The sequence below is a fragment of the Tachypleus tridentatus genome, chromosome 3 (genome assembly GCF_004210375.1).
Source record: "Tachypleus tridentatus isolate NWPU-2018 chromosome 3, ASM421037v1, whole genome shotgun sequence".
NCBI classification, from domain to species: Eukaryota; Metazoa; Arthropoda; class Merostomata; order Xiphosura; family Limulidae; genus Tachypleus; species Tachypleus tridentatus.
In genome coordinates, this window is record NC_134827.1 from 85,125,881 (window position 1) to 85,146,030 (window position 20,150).

Below are 20,150 nucleotides of genomic sequence, written 5' to 3' on the forward strand. Positions count from 1 at the left end.
CGTCCCTAATTTAGCAGTGTTAGACTAGAGAGAAGGCAGCTAGTCATCTTCACCCACTGCCAAATATTGGGCTACTCTTTTACCAACAAATTGTGGTTTTGACAGTAATATTATAACGACGCCACGGTTGAAAAGGCGAGCATGTTTGATGTGACGGGGATTCAAACCCGCGACTCTCAACTTGCGAGTCGAGTGCCCTAACCACCTGGCCATGCCGGGTACCACGTTAGATATCGATATGCCAGGGGATGTCAAACAGCGACTCTATGACATATAACGTACGGCTCGCGGAAATATGTTGACTGAGCTCCTTTTTGCATCACAATTAATATAAAAGGTAAATAAAAAATGTTGAAGCTTCATAATTATCTACCGGGTATAAACTGAGAGTCCACTAGATTAAAACGTAAGTTTAATGTTCATGTTGAGTAAATATATTTAAGAATTTAAATCCTAATTTTAATGCTAGATTTGAGTCAGGGATTAAAGATATTTCGGATCAGCAAGGATTACAGAGGAATTGTGCTGGGGAATCAGTAATTGTACAAGTCGATGCTGTCAATGTTAGTTTTAGTAGACGTGGCTTGCGATCGCGTGATTGTGGCATGTGTGGCTGTGTTGCGGGCAGTGAAATTAGCGGAGTGTTAGTGTAATATTGAGCGCTGTAAAATTTGGTTGCGTTGGGCATGCTGGAGCTTATTGTTTTTTTCACTTTAATTTTGTAGAAGTGTCTGTGAAAATTTTGTGAAGGAAGATGACGTCATGAAATTGTAAGAAGCGAAAGTACGAAGATGAAAACAGAAATTTCAAGCCAGAGTGAGAGAAAGATTTTGCATTCATCGTTAAAGGAGGTAAACTTTTGTGTCTTATCTGCAATGTGTTACTCAGTTATTACAAAGCCAGTAACTTGAAACGCCACCATAAAACAAATCAAAAAACTTTTATTCTGATTATCCACCTAAATCATAATTACGGAAAAACAAGTTAACTATGTCAAAATCATCACTAAATAGCCAGCAGACACTGTTGACAGAATTCAGTAAGAAAGTTGATGCAACAACTGAAGCTGGTTTTGTTATATCATGGAATATGTTCGTGCTAAACACCCGTATACTAATGGTGAATTTGTGAAGAACAATATAGCTGAAATTGTTGCATTGTTAGGTCCAAATAACACAAAACTTTAGCGACTAATGGCACAAACACCAGCTTCACCCCACACTACAGAAAGACGTACAGTCATGTGTAAAAGTTAGGACACCCTATGAAATCCTGTGTATTTTTGTAACATTTTGGATATATAGATATTTAATCTCAATTTTAGCAATACTGAGAGATTATAGGAATATAACTAAACAATTAAAACTGAAGAAAAGACTTTTAAGATCTTCTGTAAATGTAATTCTACAAAAATGCATATTCTGAGGAAAAAATTGGGACACCCTCACATTTATACCCACTTAAAATGGCTCAACTCACACACAGGTGTATCACACCAGGTGCACGTGATTTAGAATAAATATCTATATATCCAAAAATGTTACACAAATACACAGGCATTCATAGGGTGTCCTAACTTTTTCACATGACTGTATCTCCCAGATCAGTGCTGATGTTGCAGGCAAAATGCAAAATGATTTAAAGAATTCCCTTGACGAACCTACAGAAATACAAAACAACCCACAAGTGGCGGTATTTCTTCGTTATGTTTTCTCTGATGCAACTGTGAAAGAAGAGATGTTCGACTTAGTGGCACTAAAAGAAACAACTCGTGGTGTTGACATTAAAAATGCGCTTGACAGAGCCTTAACAAATACTGATATTCCACTGAATACACTCGTCAGTGTTGCAACAGATGGAGCACCTCAATGGTGGGGAAAATGCGGATTAATTGCACTTATAAAAAAGTGGTCCCAGCTTTCCAGAGTTTCTCTCTGTTCATTGCATTATTCACCGTGAACACCTGGCAGCCAGATACTTAAGTATGAAGATGTAATGAAATTTGTTCTTGAAATTTTCAATTTCATACGCTTAAATTGGAAGACCCATCGACAGTTCAACAATTTTATTGAAGAACTGGAACTTCAAGATAAACCCATTGATGTCTCTTTCTACTACATTGTGAGGTGGCTGTCAACCAGCAATGTCTTAAATTGGTTTGTGGATTTGTTGGAGCCTATTATTACTTTTCTTGAAAAAAAGAAAAGATTGTATCCTCAACTGGGAAATGATGAATAGATGTAAGATTTAATGTTTCTTACTGATGCAATGAATCATCTACAAACTCTCGACTTCGCACTCTAGAGGAAGGATAAGATTGTTTCTCATCTTACTCAGACAATTTTCAGCTTTCGGAATAAAATAAGACTTTTTCAAAGAAATATATTGTCAAGAAACTTCAGTTACTTTCCCAGTCTCAAAAGGAGAGTAAATACTTTCCCTGATATTGAAATAAAAGACCACAAACTGGAAGAATACAAAGATAAGTTAAAAGGACTGCTTGATAATTTCCTATACAGGTTTGAAGACATGCAGAAGCTGAAGCTCTGCTTCGCTTTTCTCGTAAATCCATGATCAATGATGGTTGTCCAATTCTCGAACATCTGGTTACAGAACTCTGGTTACTGCTGTGGAAATGCAACTAAAAGAACTATAGGAGAACTTGGATCTGATGATCCATAAATCCCATTCTACAATTAAGTTCTGGAAGCAAGTTCTAGAAATAAAATATCCTGAACTGAAGAAAACGAGTTTGCGACTCATCTCAATTTTCAGCACAACATACTGCTGTGAATTACTGTACTCTGTAATGAAGTTTGTGAAGTCGAAGTATCGTGCAATCCTTACAAATAAACACCTGACGGAGTTAATTCGTACAGCCTTGATAACATATCAGCCGGAATTTCAACTACTTACAACCAAGATGGAAACTCACAAGATCTCTACTAGCAGTAAATAGTCTGATAATTGTATCAATGTCTGCTTGTGTCAGAAAAATATTATGATAAGACTAAAATTTTGTAAGATGACATCTGATTAAAATCTCTAATTTTATTGTTTTACACATTTTCCTCCATGTTTTGACCAGATATTTACTAAGACAAATAAATATCGTTAAAAATATCTGTTTTTACCCCTTTTATTTTTATTTTTGGCTTTCTCATTTAATGTTAATGAAATGCAAATTTGCATACTTTTCTTAGATGTTTCCATAATTTATTATTATATTAAATACGCTTAATATAGTTAAAACAATAATCAGCTAGGATTTTGAAAACATTCGATATATATGATACCAAATTTGCGCGAAATTCAAAACAAACTGAAGATCTTACTCGAAGGCTATCTGAACGAGCCGTCCCTAAATTAGCAATGCAAAACTAGAGGGAAGGCAACTAGTCATCATCACTAACAGCCAATGCTTGAGCTACTCTTTTATCAAGAAATAATAGGATTGGCCGTCACGTTATAACACGACCAATCTGCAATCAAACGTACATCTGGGAAATTGGAGAATCCTACAGACAATGCTAAAATATATTGACTCGTCTATTTGAACAGCAACACGAAAGGAAAGAAGATACATATTATTTTTAACTAATCATAGACAAACAACACCTATATATAGATATATATAAATAAAGCATCTAATCATGGAGGAACAACACTTATGTGTATATAAACAGAACTTTGTTTTCTATAATGGAATAAAAAGAACTATTTTACAAAAGTTTTTAACTAAAAAACAATTTAATCACATTTTCCATAGTTTGACATAAATTGAAACAACATCACATGACAATATCTAAATTCATCCATTGGGTATAATGTATGACATTTATTTTCACCATTATTCCAAACCCCTTTAACAGAATTTCGGCAAATTTCGTTTCTACCAGCATTTTGTCATTTACCAACATAAAGAATGTTTTTACCTTCTATAAAAATTCGAGTATTTCAGGATTTGCCATTGTCTTCAGGCTTCTCGCAGTCTAAAGAAACATAATGATTTTGTAGTCCTAGTTGACATATCTACGCATGATTCTTAAGATATGATAAATTAAAATTATCTTTTTTTAAATATTGCTTTACAGCTATGTTTTGTTATAACACGTATGAATTTCTCTATTCTTTTTTTAATTTTGTATCAAGACAAAGAAAAAGTTACTGCCAAGAAAAGATGTCCGTAGTGCTTTAGTCCTAGACACTAAAATAAACAGTTTATCACAAATGTCAAACTATAAAGAGAAATGAGATAATTTTTCATGTAAATCTATATATATATATATATTTATAAACCATTATATGACAAACATTGTGTGTGTGTGTGTATCCACTTATAGCTAGTGATACGTTGGAACACTTGAAACCAAACCAGGTATGTAATCTTACGGTTTTCTCTGCGTGCAACATAGCAGGCTGGCGCTCTGATCTGACCTACCTTTCACCCTGTGACCCCCATGTCCTTACTGTGCGTTGAATTAGTACGTTAGCTAAGTAATACACGAATGTACATACATACATACTTACACACACATATATATATACATACATATGAACTGAAGTTTCGTGTTAACTTTAACATCTAATTTGTTTGTTTGTTTGTTTAGAATTAAGCACAAAGCTACATAATGGGTTATTTGTGCTCTTCCCACCACGAGTATCGAAACCCGATAGTTAGCGGTGTGAGTCCAAAGATACGCCGCTGTGCCACTAGGGGGCGTTCATCTAATTGTTTCCATCATCAATGATTATTTTTATTACTTTAATCATCTGGACTAAAAGCAAACAGCGTCATACTTGTGGAAAGAAAAATATGGTAAAAAAGTAGTGTCAAAATGATAGAATATATTCTAGTAGAACGCAAGTATGAAGATATGAAGAAATAAGAGGTTAGACGATTGTACATTAATGTACTTAGAGGTGTAGATTCATGCCTTTGTTTCTTAAGTTTCTGAGTTGTTTTTATAACACAGTTTTGTCCAAATTATTTTACGTGAAAGTTTCTAGGAGATCTACTGCCTTGTTGAGGCTCCAGAAACAACTGAATCAAACACACTATCAGTATTTCACTAATTACTGTGTGATTTTCCATATATTTCACTAATTACTGCGGGTGTTCCATATATTTCACTAATTACTGTAGGGTGTTTTATATATTTCACTAATTACTGCGGGTGTTCCATATATTTCACTAATTACTGTAGGGTGTTTTATATATTTTACTCATTACTACTGGGGTATTCCATATATTTCACAAATTACTCCTGTGGTGTTCCATATATTTTGCTAATTACTGCTGGGGTGTTCCATAAATTTTACATATACAAATGGCACGGTATAACATGGTGGTTAGGGCGCTCGACTCGTAATCTGAGGGTCGCAGGTTTGAATCCCCGTCACACCAAACATGCTCGCCCTTTCAGCCGTGGAGGCGTTACAAAGTTACGGTCAGTCCCACTATTCGTTGGTAAAAGAGTAGCCCAAGTGTTTGCAGTGGGTGGGGATGTCTAGCTGCCTTCCCTCTAGTCCTGCACTTCTAAATTAGGGACGACTAGCACAGGCAGTCCTCGTGTAGCTTTGCGCGAAATTAAAAAACAAACAAAACTCATGCGGCTCATGAAACAAGTTTGTTTGAAGTTGTGCAAATAATATTATTATATGGGTTAAGTTAACCGTGGGGTTATGTCATTATACAATCATAAGTGATTCACTTACAACAGACTTCACATCCGTCTTCATCACTGTTATCTCCACAACCGTCCAGTCCACTACACAGAATAGCTGTTGATCGACACTGACCACTGTTACACCGAAAACTTTCACTGGGACAATCTTCACCTGGTGGTAATAATTGAAAGTTAGAAGTTTTAACAACAAATGCACACTTCTTATGGCAGTTAGAAATGAATATAACTACATAACCACACGACGTTTACGAACTTACTTCAAGAAATAAGCCTGTGGCTGTTGAGGTTTACAACTTTTGGGTTAGTTGTTATTAAAAGAAGATCTCTGTTAAACATGGGTATAGAAACTCGATTTTTAACGTTATAATCCTGCTGATTTACCGGTGAATCGCTGATAGATGGAAGAGGAGATATTTTTCTTATTTAAAATATAAATCTTGATAAACAGTAAGAATGAAATATTAACATAAACCAAACATGAACAAACTAGTTTTAATTTCTTAGTTCTCCTTACACATAGGTATATAAATTGAACGTTTTATCTATGACGGGTAAGGCTAAAATTGAACGTTTTATTTATGACGGGTAAGGCTAAAATTGAACGTTTTATCTATGACGGGTAAGGCTAAAATTAAACGTTTTATCTATGACGGGTAAGGCTAAAATTGAACGTTTTATCTATGACGGGTAAGATTCGAAATGCTTAATTTTGTAGTATCTAATTTTGTTTTTTTTTTTTTGAACTTCGCGCAAAACTACACGAGAACTATCTGCACTAGCCTTCCCTAATTTAGCAATGTAAGACTAGAGTGAAGGTAGCTAGCTAGTCACCACCACCAACCGCCAACTCTTGAGCTGCTCTTTTACCAAATAATACTTGGATTGACTGTTACATTATAACGTCCAGACGGGCTACAGGTGTGACGGGGATTCGAAGCCGCGACCCTTTGATTACGACAGGGAATATCATGTTGGCTTACTACTCGTTAGCGGATGGAGTTAATAAATAATTTCTACGTTAACCTGTTAAAAAAAAAACCTCACGCACTCGCTAAATAGCAGCGATGACTTACCACTGCCACTTTTACAGATAAACAAGAGGGAATCCTCAATAGCCGCGACACATGAAATCCTTTTAGGCAAAAATAAAGTAATCTATGATAATTTTTTTTCATTAGCGATATTTTTGTGCGCCAGCAATACCAAGCGTAGAGGCCCAACATGACCAGGTAGTTGAGGCACTCGACTGTAGTCCTAGGGTCGCGGGTTAGAATCCCATGACACAAAACATGCTCGCCCTTTCAGCCTTGGTAAAAGAACAGCCCAAGAATTGGTGGTGGGTGGTGATGACTATCTGCCTTCTCTCTAGTCTTACACTGCTAAATTGCTGCTAGCCGTCCCAAATTTCGCAGTGTAAGACTAGAGGGAAAGCAGCTAGTCATCACCACCCACCACCAACTCTTGGGCTGCTCTTTTACCAACGAATAGTGGGATTGACAGCCATATTATAACGCTCCCACGGCTGAAAGGGCGACCATGTTTGGTGCGACGGGAATTCGAATAAGCAACCCTCGGATTACGAGTCGAGCGCCTTAACTACCTGACTATGCCGGGCAAAAGATTTTAGTAAGGTAAGAAAAATTCAGCTGTCACTTTTACTAGCTGAATACAGCACATAACTGCAACCCACTTTTTTCCAATTATGTATAGACAGATCGATATAAAAAATACCATTGGTCTGTTGCTAAAGGCGCACAAAAAAGCGCAATTTCCATTTTTTGGTTGCTAAATAAGAAATATTGATTACATCAACTATCAGTTACTGAATCACGAGAAAATTGTTGGTCATACGTTATATATTTTAATTTGGTTTCATACAGGACAAGTTAGCACCAGTCAGCATACTTATTGACCATGCAGCATGTCCGAAGACTTACAACGCTAAAATTAGGAGTTCGATTCCCCTCGTTGGACACAACAGATAGCCCGATGTGGCTTTGCTATAAAAAACATCCACAAACACACACACCATTTGTAAACACGCTTAATATATAGTCAGCCATAAAAATCTCTTTCCACCAAGGAAGAAGGGTACGTCTACGGGCATACAAACAACGCTATAATCATGGGTTCGATTCCCTGCGGTAGACACAGTAGGTAGCCCATATGGATTTACTCTTACAAAAAGAAAATAATTTTTACTACGATATTTTCAAACTTTTTTTTTCCTGATTATATCCATGATATATTCCCTGTTGACCTCTACATAATAAGAATGGATGCAAGAATACCTTAGCCTTTCGACTTGCCTCTGTCTCCAAGGTGATAAATATAAATTAATAACACGATAGTACCTACCTTTCAAACAAATAGTGTCGAGTTCGTCACTTCCATCATTACAGTCGGTAACAGAGTTACATAAAGTATGCTGAGGAAGACAGTGGCCACTGTTACACTGGAAGGAATACTTATCACAAGTTATGCCTGTAAAGAACCAAATTTCAAGGGTTACTAATACGCTAGTCTTTGGCTTATACTCACAAATGAAGGAATCTCATAACTGATGTATAATTTGATTGATCTCATGCATAGGAAACTATATATTATATATATAACATAATTATTAGAAGGACTTCATAATTCATATATAATCTGGTTCCTCTCGTATACTAACTAGATGTTAACTGATTCATAGTTAACATTTATTGCATATAGGTTTTAGGGGTAATTCATGGTTCGTTTATAGTCTGGTTCATTTGATACACCGAAATCCTTGAAGCAGTAACAAGTGTAAAATCAATATATTATAGAGCTTCTCAAAATTTTGATGTCAAGAATTCGACTTCATCTTCTATTGTTAACCTCATATCATCTTCCACTGTTTACCTCATAACATTTATCTAAAATAGACAGTTTTTAGTAGGTGTGTCTTCAGAGTATTGAACATAAACGTTGGCTAAATAGAAATTAAACCATCATAAATCGCTGATAAGAGCATAGTAATTTGATCTATAAAACCAAGTTTGTGTATATTTGTTCTCACTTTCACGTATTTGTTCCTTGTACGTTTCTTGATCAATCAGTGCCAAACTTGACACAGTGTTACAGGATGACGAGGAAGGTCGTGAAGTGGATTTGCCCCATCCAATTTCACATCTAATTTCGGAGAAAACTACCAAATCAGCACAACTTGATCCAGTATTACAAGATGACATTAGAAAGGCCATGAGGTAGGTTAGACCGCTCATCTAATTTCATACCCATAGAATTCTTAAAAACAATGTCTTTTTTTTCAATATTGGTACCTTTATTTATTTATGTTTGGACTTTTAATTTTTATTGTGATAAAATAAAAATAGAAGCATAATTTTCTATCTTTTGTCATAAACAAGATTTTATTTCACCAGTCCAAAGGGCGAGTACTCCAGCTAGTGTTTTATAAATCAGGCCAATAATCATATCCAGTGATAATACGTTATTCATACTAATAATATATCAGGGTTGGTTTTACCATATAAACGACTGTTGTTTTGACTCACTAGATAGAAGAGATACATTAAAATAAGCCCCCGCTAGTACAGCGGTATGTCTCCGGATTTACAATGCTAAAATCAGGGGTTCGATTCCCCTCGGTGGGCTGAGCAGATAGCCCGATGTGGCTTTGCTATAAGAAAAACACACAAACATTGAAATAAAGTGTATGTGTATTCAGTATATTGAACTGGCGGTAGTGAAAATACAATTGTTTCCATAAATAAACCGTAAAAGAAAATGTTTGCCACTAAACTTAGGTCTTCCCAAAATTTTGGAGTGTTTTTCTTCAACTGTAATAAGAAAAATATTTTTTTGCAATAAATTAGTGCAAGTTTCACTTATCAGAATCCATTATATAAACTCTAGTTAAGATCATCTATTTGTGAAATGATGGTATCTGTTTTCAAACTAAATTAGAGTTTTACAAAATGCTGTTCTCTTGAAGAGATCCCAGTCACACCTAACATGCTTGCCCTTTCATCCGTGGGTGCGTTATAATGTAACGGTCAATCCCACTATTCGTTGGAAAAAGAGTAGCCCAAGAATTGGCGGTTGGTGGTGATGACTAGTGGCCTTCCCTCTAATCTAACATTGCTAAATTAGGGACGGCTAGCGCAGATAGCCCTCGTGTAGCTTTGCGCGAAATGCAAACAAACCAAACTAAACCTAACTTGGAAAACGTAGCTCTAGAACAAACCAATATTGTTTCTTAACTAGTATCACAATCGTATACGGTTTCTTCTGGAACGTTTACTGTGAGCCTCACTTTCGATAACTCAGAAAACTCCTTTTATTTTCATCGGAAATATACGAGTGCCAAAAACAGAATTGCTTATGTCGAATAAATAATGCATCAAACAGTTTTGGGTTTCTGCTATGAAACTACCAATCGTACATGTATATTATTTTCATGAGATGTGTTACTCTAAAGATTTAAACCAATTTTAACTGTAAAAATGATGTTCACGTAAGTTATGTTTTATCTTTTTATTTTGCTCTTTTACCTTTATAGCATCTAGCTTCATCACTTCCATCTGGACATTCCCACCGTCCATTACACACTAGTGACCTGGAGATGCATAATCCGTTGTTACACTGGAAAGCCTCTTTTGGACACACTGAAGTCAAAAGTACAGATTTAATACAACTGGTACGAATACTGAAAAATATTTAAAATAACATTAAGCAATACGCAGAAGCTAAAATATTGTTTTCTGACATCCTGAACAAATGTGCAATGCCTACAATGAAGAACCATATTTCTTTTGCCATGATAATGCATCATACACAGCACATGTTGTGTCCACCCTTAGTAGAACTTACAGTTCTTGATCTGAATCAAATTATACGGTATTAAGACATTTTGGGTCGTTTTCTGGGTAAAAGAAAGGAGAAAAGACCCGAAATCTCATTACATTTAATACTGCAAAATAATTGGTGACCGTAATATTACGTTAATAATATTACTGTTACCAGTGGCTGGCACAGCCCCTGTTAAAGTAAATAAACACAAAACAGCAAATCCTCCTAAACAGTTGACTATTAAATTTGAACCCCTGGTTGAATAGCGCAAGTTTATGGAGATGTAAAATGCTAAAATTTGGGGGTAGATTTTCCGCGGTGAAAACGTCAGATATTCAATATACTTAGTACTTAACACTGAAGGTTTGTTTGTTTTTTAAATTTCGCACAAAGCTACTCGAGGACTATCTGTACTAGCCGTCCCTAATTTAGCAGTGTAAGACTAGAGGGAAGGCAGCTAGTCATCACCACCCACCGCCAACTCTTGGACTACTCTTTTACCAACGAATAGTGGGATTGACCGCCACATTATAACGCCCCCATGGCTGAAAGGGCGAGCATGTTTGGCGCGATGGGGATGCGAACCCGTAACCCTCAGATTACGAGTCGCACACCTTAACACGCTTGGCCATGCCGGGCCAATACTGAAGGATAAATGAAAGTTGTATCCTATATATTTGATGTAATAGTACCTATACTTTATACAATTGTATAAATACGTAAGTAGCGCTAAAACTTTAGAATATCAATGCACTTTCATAATTACTTAAACAAATGGTTATATGTATTTGGAAATGTTTCTTTTTAAGTTTGGAACCCATTTAATCGTTATAAAATACTGTTGTCTGTCACGTAACGTAACGCTTGATTTCTCGAAATAGGAGGAATCATAAAAGCCAAAACGCGATTTTTTCAAACAGAAAAGTTCGATTACTGTCTGTTCATTACGATTTCTGTGACGGAGTGCTGAAAAACCCTATAAGTGTATTAAGTATTGATATGATAAGCTTGAAGGTAAAGACGCAATGTGGGATCACCGAGCTTAGAACCAAGTGCATCAAATTTATCATCAGAGTAAAAATATCGATTCGATTTTAAACTAAATCGTCTCTTAATTAAGCTATGTTTGTAATATCACCAATACTTTATATAAAAACAAACAAGATAAGCTCTAAATTAAGAAATCAATAAATATTTCTCTAATTTTCTTGTCTATGCATCTGATTTTGCACATTCAGTACATAGACTAACAACAGTATTAGGTTAATTTATATTGCTTAACAATAGGACATAACAGCCGTTGTTGGTACGTAATGTTACCAAAACACACTGACTTTTATATATATTAAAATTTGTTAATCTAACTAATTTTTAACAAGAATTACTCTATGATTTCAATTTTTAATGACTCATAAATGAATTTACCAACGTTTGACTGCCTTGACTGCACTTTTCTGCCTCTTTATTCGGCAACATTGATTTCGCAATATGAGGTGAGGATATACTATAGGGGGAGGATGGTAGTATTGGACCCATTATTTCTGACAGGCTGTACGCTAGCTAGTAGAGGTAACATTTATCTCTGTCACAGAAGGTAGACGGAGGTTATGTTTCCACCCATATATTTGTGCGTTTGTCAGCAAAATTTCTCGAAAGTGATTGAGTGTATTTAGACAAAATTTGGTGTGCATTTGGACTATGGCCCAACTTACAATTTATTAGTTTTTGGAGTTTAAGGTCACAGTAAGATCATGGCCCACTTTACAATTTGTCAGTTGATTTTTTTTGGGGGGAATGTCAAAGTCACAACAAGATCGTGAAAAGAAATCCTATCTGTTAACATTGGGACGGAATTTTGGAACTATCTTTGTTTCATAGCTAAGGAGGGCCCGGCATGGCCAGGTGAGTTAAGGCTCTCGATTGGTAATCTGAGGGTCGCGGGTTCGAATCCCCGTCGCACCAAACATGCTCGCTCTTTCAGCCGTGGGAGGCGTTATAATGTGATGGTCAATCCCACTATTTCGAAAAACGAAAATACCACAAGATGGAATCTTAAACGTTCACACTTCTAATAGTTATAATTAGTTAATTAATAATAATTAATTGTTACAGGTTTTATAGTTCCGAACTATTTTTTTCAACCAATATCGCGATTGTGTAGTGTACCATGAAAATACTCTTTCACATAGCATCAAAGATAAGTTTCGTCAAATCCAATGCAATATACGTAATATCGTTTTCGTATTTCTAATCCCCGTTACCGAATAAGCACACTTGCCCTTTCAGTTGTGGGGCCGTTATAACGTGACAATAAATCCCACTATTCGTTGGTAAAAGAGTATCCCAAGAGTTGGCGGTGGGTGGTGATGACTAGCTGCCTTGTCTCTAGTCTTATACTTCTAAATTAGGAACGTCTATTTGCAATAGCCCTTGTCTAGCTTTGAACGAAATTCAAACAAACAAACATTTCATAGTTTAGTCAAAAATGATCAGATTTTTATGAAACTTAGTGGACACATGTAGAATACTATTTCTCATTGTATTACCAAAAATGGTCCAAGTTCGTTTATAACGACGGACACGTTTTTGTATTTTTTAACAACCAAATAGGATCAACGGTGTATAGCGGAAATATGTCCTCTACTGAGTGCAATACAAATACAAATTCACTTCCCTACAGAAAGTTATGTAACCATTCAAGATCAAAATATTAACATTTTACGTCTGTTCTTTACATTTGAAAACAGTTATGTCTGTCTTAAAGTTATTTATTTGACTAGTTATTTTTGTGCAGATACTTACTGTAACTTATGCATTCATCTTCATCACTTCCATCAATACAGTTTCTTTTTCCATCACACACAAAGAACCAGGAAACACACTGGCCATTCCTGCACTGGAATGTATTTTTATGACATCCTGAAAAACGTTCAAATTTTCTATATTACTTATTGATACAAAACTTTATCACCAGATCAACAGCTAAGTCAAATGAACAATTAGAATAACCTCACTGTTTATTTTTAATATGCTGTTTGTTTGTTTTTGAATCTCTCGCAAAGCAACACGAGGGTTATCTGCGTCTTTTGTTTTGTTTTGTTTTTTTTTTTGGAATTTCGCACAAAGCTACACGAGGGCTATCTGTGCTAGCCGTCCCTAATTTAGCAGTGTAAGACTAGAGGGAAGGCAGCTAGTCATCACCACCCACCGCCAACTCTTGAGCTACTCTTTTACCAACGAATAGTGGGATTGACCGTCACATTATACACCCCCACGGCTGGGAGGGCGAGCACGTTCAGCGCGACGCGGGCGCGAACCCGCGACCCTTGGATTACGAGTCGCACGCCTTACGCGCTAGGCCATGCCGGGCCTATCTGCGTCAATCGTCCCTAATTTTGCAATGTAAGAGTAGAGGAAAGGCAGCTAGTCATCACCATCCACCGCCAACTCTTGAGTAACTCTTTTACTAAAAATAGTAGATTGACCGTAACATTATAACGTCGCTATAAGGGCAAGTATATTTGGTGTGACAGGGATTCGAATCCGTACTTTTAATATGATTTCCCAACCTACTTGTCTCGATTTTTTAATTTCGCGTAGAGCCATACGAGGGTTATCTGCGCGCCAGCCATCCCTAATTTACCAGTGTAACACTAGAGAGAAGGCAGCTAGTCATTACCACCCACCGCCAATTCTTGGGCTACTCTTTTACCAAAAAATAGTTGTATTTACTGTCACATTATAATTCCCCACGACTGAAAGGGCAAGTGTGCTTATTCGGTAACGGGGATTAGAAATACGAAAACCATATGATATTTCATTGGATTTGACGAAATTTATCTTTGATATTATGTGAAAAAATATTTGTATGGTACACCACGCAATCGCGATATTAGTTGAAAAAAATAATTTGGAACTATAAAACCTGTAACAATTCACTATTACTAATTAATTAATTATAACTATTAGAAGTGTGAACGTTTAAGTTTCCACCTTGTGGTATTTTCGTTTTTCTCTGAATAAAGCCGTTACGGAACTTTATAATAATTATTGTGAATTAGTTGATATTTCAAAACGAGATCTAACCGATAGTTGCTTCGTTCTGTGGTCTTAAATTAATAATACTCTAAAGTACTTTAACAATTTTGTTGTTTTGTTTGATAATTTCGCCAAGTATTCCTTTTGGTCGAGTCGAAAATAGCCTTAAATTAGACATAATTTAAATTGAAAGCAGTATTAGTTCCTCACTGTTAGACACACTAAATTTACATCTATGAACAAGTGATACTGTCTTACCAGTCTTGTGTGCATTACAAGAAGTTGAATCTGTTACACACTGACACGTTCCGTTGATACACGTGCTGTACGGGTCCCTAGCTTGACATTCCGCTGCTTCGTTGCAATGTTTACCAAGAGAGGTCGCTAAGGCATTTGTTATCGCCACTTGTTCGCCACTGACTAGAATTAAAAACATGGCGTATCTTTAACTTATAGGACTAACTCTACTTAAAACATTTAATTCATTATGAAATTATGAAATGTAAATATCAAATACAATGTGTGTTCGATACAGTTAATAGCACTGTATTTCAACGTATTCTAAAGCAGAAGAGTTTCGCAAATTTAACACCTAAATGTTCGTGGTGCTATCGGCAACATGTTTAACACATATGTTTGGTTGGTTCGCAGAGAATTTTCCACCATTGGACAATGCAGTTCTACCATGTGTAATAAACGACTGAAGAGAAGCTGATTTGTGAAAAGCCAGCAGTATTGTTAAACGTTGTAGAGTTGTCCACAAAATTCCAAAAACCAAAATAAATCCTTAGTGCTCTTAGTGACAACTGAAAGTTGTCATATAAACACCTGAACTGTAAACACAGCAACAATCCCATTCAGTCAACTTGTGCAGTTCAGGTTGACGTATAAAAATCTTGTGAGCATAAACATGAGAATATTTTGTATTCATATAGTGAAAAGTACGAGGAAAGTTCATCAAGATGAATGATTTAAAACGAACTTAACGTCTTCCGTAGAAACTTGTTACAAGGAAAATTGAGGTTTGAGGCAAAAGCGTGTAACCACGGTCATCATACTGGGCGTGATAAACAATAACGAAAGTTATTCCAAGTTTAACATAAGATGTGGAACAAGGATCTCATAAAAGTGGGATTCACCCTCGATATCAGTATTTCTAAATTATAGGTAAAAACACTACAACAACTCAAACAGCTCAATATTTCTTAAGAGTTATAATATTCTGTATTTTTCAGAAATAAAAAAAAAAATCCAACCGCACTTTGTCTTCCTGGGTCAATTTACACTAATTGTCTCTTTCCCTAAATATGCAAACGTAAAAATGGCTGTTTAATGTTAGCCGTTGTTTATAAACTATAAAGTAGATAACTAAGAAAGTGAAAAAATGTTTGTATTTTGCTCTGAAAATAACGAATGAAGTACGCATGCGCAACAGAGAAGAACGCGTATGTGCCTCACTTGCTGACATTTTATTTGACTAACTCATATACTATGTTACCGAAATAAGGAAAAACGGGTACATGTGTTATACAATATTGTTTGTGTTGTACGTTACGTTTTTTTGTCGCACAAAACTCTGCAAAACACTTCCACAAATCTCGAAGGGGGGTAATGAACACAAAACCAGAGGTAGATTTAGGCGGAAGGGGGTAACCCTGTTTTTTTTTATTGTTTAAAAATATGTCAGACTTTTTCAAACAATATAAAAGGGGATAAGCAGCTACCATAACCACCATCCCTTAAATCCGCCCTTGAAAACACCAATCAGAAAATGTGTGTAATGAGCTACATATTCAGTGATATCGAGAAAACCCACTTGTTGAGAAATATATATGCGAACCTGACGATGACCAAAGAAGGTCGAAACGTTGTTCCCTCTTCTACGTAAAATATTTTCTCAACCCAAACGAACCGTTTTTGCATATATATGAGCTACATATTGTCAGGAGGTGTGTCTTACCATAAATATAAAGTAATACGTGTTCCAGAAAATATGATGATTTGATACAATACGTTTTATTAACGATAACAAATCAACTAGATTTCTTTGTTTGTTTGTTTTTGAATTTCACACAAAGCTACATGAGGACTATTTGCACTAGCCATCCCTAATGTGTAAGACTGGAGAAAAGGTAGCAAGTCATCACTACCCCCTGTCAGCTCTTGGACTACTCTTTTACCAGCGAATAGTGGGATTGACTGCCACAATATAATACCCCCACAGCTGAAAGGGCAAGCATGTTTGGTGTAACGAGGATTCAAACCCACGACCCTCAAGGTACGAATCGAGTTCCTTAACCACCTGGCTTTGCCGGGCCCAACTATGTTTACAACAAATACAAAAATTCGTTTGGTTCGGGTTTCTAGTGATTCATTCGTTCAAATATTTCTAGGGTTTAAAACTATTACAATAAATTATGTGAATTGAATGCTGTATAGCTCCTACCTTGAACTTTGTTTCTTTCGCAACGAAGTTTGTTTGGGGAAAACCAAAGTCCGCCACGGCATTCACATATGGCTGTTTTCTTATGCTTCTTGCAGTAAGCTCCAGGAGTCGCTTCTTCACAGTCCTTAGAGCTTTTGCATTTTTTGCCAAGATCTAAATTTTAATAAATAATTGTAATAATTGAATTATTTTCATTCAAAGAATGACAAGAAAAATTTCAAGTTTTCAGCAAAATTTCTCGAAAACGGCTGAAATGTTTACTTGATGTTTATTTAGGGTCTAGATAACAGAGAAAGAAAAAGGAGTTAACAGAAGAATCAATTTTTTACACTATTTTTGCTCCGTAACTCAGTAAAAAGTAACTAGATTTTGGTTAAACTTGGCAGACATGTTTTACAATATTATTTCTTATTATTCTGTTTGTTTGTTTGTTTGTTTTTAATTTCGCGCAAAGCTGCACGAGGGCTATTTGCGCCAGCCGTCCCTAATTTAGCAGTATAAGACTAGAGGGAAGGCAGATAGTCATCACTACCCACTGCTAACTCTTGGGCTACTCTTTTACCAATGAATAGTGGGATTGACCGAACACATTATAACGTACCCACGGCTGAAAGGGCGAACATGTTTGGTGCGATGGGGACTCGAACCTGCGACCCTCAGATTACGAATCGAACGCCTTAACCCTCTAGCCATGCTGGGCTCTTATTATTCTGCCAAAAATTGTTCGTTTCAGTCGTGTTTTTTGGGGTTGTTTTTTTTTGACATACGGACACATTTTCTTGTCTTTTAATAGCCGAATGTGATCAACGCTGCGTGTCCCTCTAGTGGTTATTGTTTCACAAGCCTACAACATATTTTTCGATATTATAGTACATTATGATCATTTCTGTGTGACTGAGGTATGGGTTCTACTAAATACCCCTCTAGTTTGTTGTACTTATTTCGTGTAATTATTAAACCGCTTTCTTGGGTGAACTGAATAATAAATGAATAAAATAAATGATTGCAGTTTGTGGAATGTAGAAGACAGATGTCTAGAGTTTTCCCACTAATTTGGATAGGGACATTAAAAGACATTGTCTATAGAATGATTGTTTGTTCGTTTTTGGAATTTAGAGCAAAGCTGCACGAGGACTATCTGCATTAGCTGTCACTAATTTAATAATGTAAGAGGAAGAGCAGCTAGTCATCACTACTGAACTTACCCAACTTTCGGGCTACTATTTCTACCAACTATAGAATTAAAATAATAGATATGGTAACGTTGCGTAGGTCTGGTGTCTCACGTTTTAACTCAGTTTTTTTTTCAAGTTTATACCAATGAAAACCAATGAAACATTTCGAATTGTATTTATATATATATATATATCAAAATATAAATATAGAAACGCTACAAATAAATAAACATATCTTAAAAGTAATTTTATGAAATAGTCTAAAAACTATTTTGATGTTGTTATTTGTTTATTTTTTTGTAGTTAAGTACATAATGAGTTATCTGTGTTGTGCCCACTTAGAGTATCGAAGTTTGCTTTGTGACATTATTCCTGAATCATGTGTGCTATTTCAAAGTTTGTGAAGTCCTTATTTACTTGTTTTTATGAAATGAAATTAATTATCAAATACCATGGACTGATTTATGTTATTTAATGAAATTTTCTTTATCAGCCACTTCAACCCCCCCCCCAAAAAAAAAGGGTGAAATTGTAGACTGAATCTTATTTCGTGGTGTAAAATTATCCATATATGTTTTTATAACGTGATTCATCTCATATCAACTACAAAATGAAGCCCGAATGCGAAAAGTGAGTGGAAATCTGAGAAATTAGAAAATGTTATTCCACCTTTTAAGATCGTATCTGTGTTCGAAATATCGTGTATGGCAAGGACTGATATTTTTCCAGATTGGCCGATTAAGTACCTGATGTAAGCTTATATATTTTTCTATTACAATTCACTTTGTCAAAGGGAGAGAATCTAACGACAAATCTACGATTTGCAGTATTAACAACATTTGTTAGATCTATGAATGTCATACTTTCATGAGAAAGGGTTCATGGGTCTTGACGTAGATTTTGCAAAACGTAAATACAAGACGTTCATGAGAAGCTCGCCTATCAGATACCTTCTTCATTCCCTTCACAAGTTTCACTTATTACAAAGTACAACATGGAGGTGGAGGTGTCAGTTTTGGTACTCACGTGGTAAACAACGTCCATCATTCGTGAGAAAGAATCCCGATGGACATTGACATTTGCCATAGACACGAGGAATAATCCAGTTACAATACGTATACTTGTCAGAAAGTCTGCACTGTTCGTGATTAAGACAATAATCTCCTACTTTTGACTCTGTAAGAAAACGCAGAAGGGATTTCATTACTTACAAAGAACTTTGATTTTAATATATACTCATGACTAATATCCTAAAATATCTGGATATTTGGATAATATTTAAAGTATTTTAAGCTATTATTGGAAATTAAAAGACTAGACATCAAAATCAAACCTAACTGCTTGCATTACATTACTTCATGAGGCCTGTATCGTTTTATATGTTTAGCTCTTCCAAGTAACACTGATGAACTATGAATTCGGCGAAACTAGAGTGCTGCAGCGGAAGTAGCCAATCAAAGAATAGCTTAGTCCTGTACGTCATCTATACTTCATCGAAATTCGCGTAATTGTCATTGAATATTTCATTAATAAATAAAATATGGTAATCTAGTACAGGGTATTTTACCATCCAAAATATTTTAGCTTTAGTTTAACATTATAATTTATATTTTGTTTTCAAGCAAAGTTCACAAGGCCATTGACTTAATGACAAAGCCATAATACCTCATCATTTTTATATACTGTAAGGCGCAGAATTAAAAAAGTAAAATAAATTAAATTACAAGTTTATATATATATACAAGTAAACTAACTTTGGAAAATGATTTATTTTGTAAACAGAACAATTCACATTATTTTGATGGTAATTTTAGTTGTCGATGTTTTAAAATTTGATAACATGTTATCGTTAAGCAGGTAATTTTCAAAGACAAACTAAATAGACAAATCACGTTCTTAAAACAGTAAAGAATGTATGTGAAATAATTATCTTGTTTATCCATGAACTATTTGTTACCTGCAATA

At 35.5% G+C, this 20,150-nt stretch overlaps 1 protein-coding gene across 1 annotated transcript in view; it reads right to left on the reverse strand.

The window, feature by feature from the left end:
* Positions 1–3,746: 3,746 nt before the first annotated feature.
* The window catches only part of LOC143246122 (uncharacterized), a 29,562-nt gene continuing 13,158 nt past the window's right edge, over positions 3,747–20,150 (reverse strand). Inside the window, exons 6-13 of the mRNA XM_076492339.1 lie at positions 19,212–19,361; positions 17,011–17,163; positions 14,823–14,984; positions 13,329–13,445; positions 10,229–10,342; positions 8,049–8,174; positions 5,719–5,841; positions 3,747–3,992 (exon numbers count right to left, since the gene is read on the reverse strand). Coding sequence (XP_076348454.1) covers positions 3,958–3,992; positions 5,719–5,841; positions 8,049–8,174; positions 10,229–10,342; positions 13,329–13,445; positions 14,823–14,984; positions 17,011–17,163; positions 19,212–19,361 — 980 coding nt within the window. The 3' untranslated portion in view covers positions 3,747–3,957. The remainder of the gene's footprint in view (positions 3,993–5,718; positions 5,842–8,048; positions 8,175–10,228; positions 10,343–13,328; positions 13,446–14,822; positions 14,985–17,010; positions 17,164–19,211; positions 19,362–20,150) is intronic.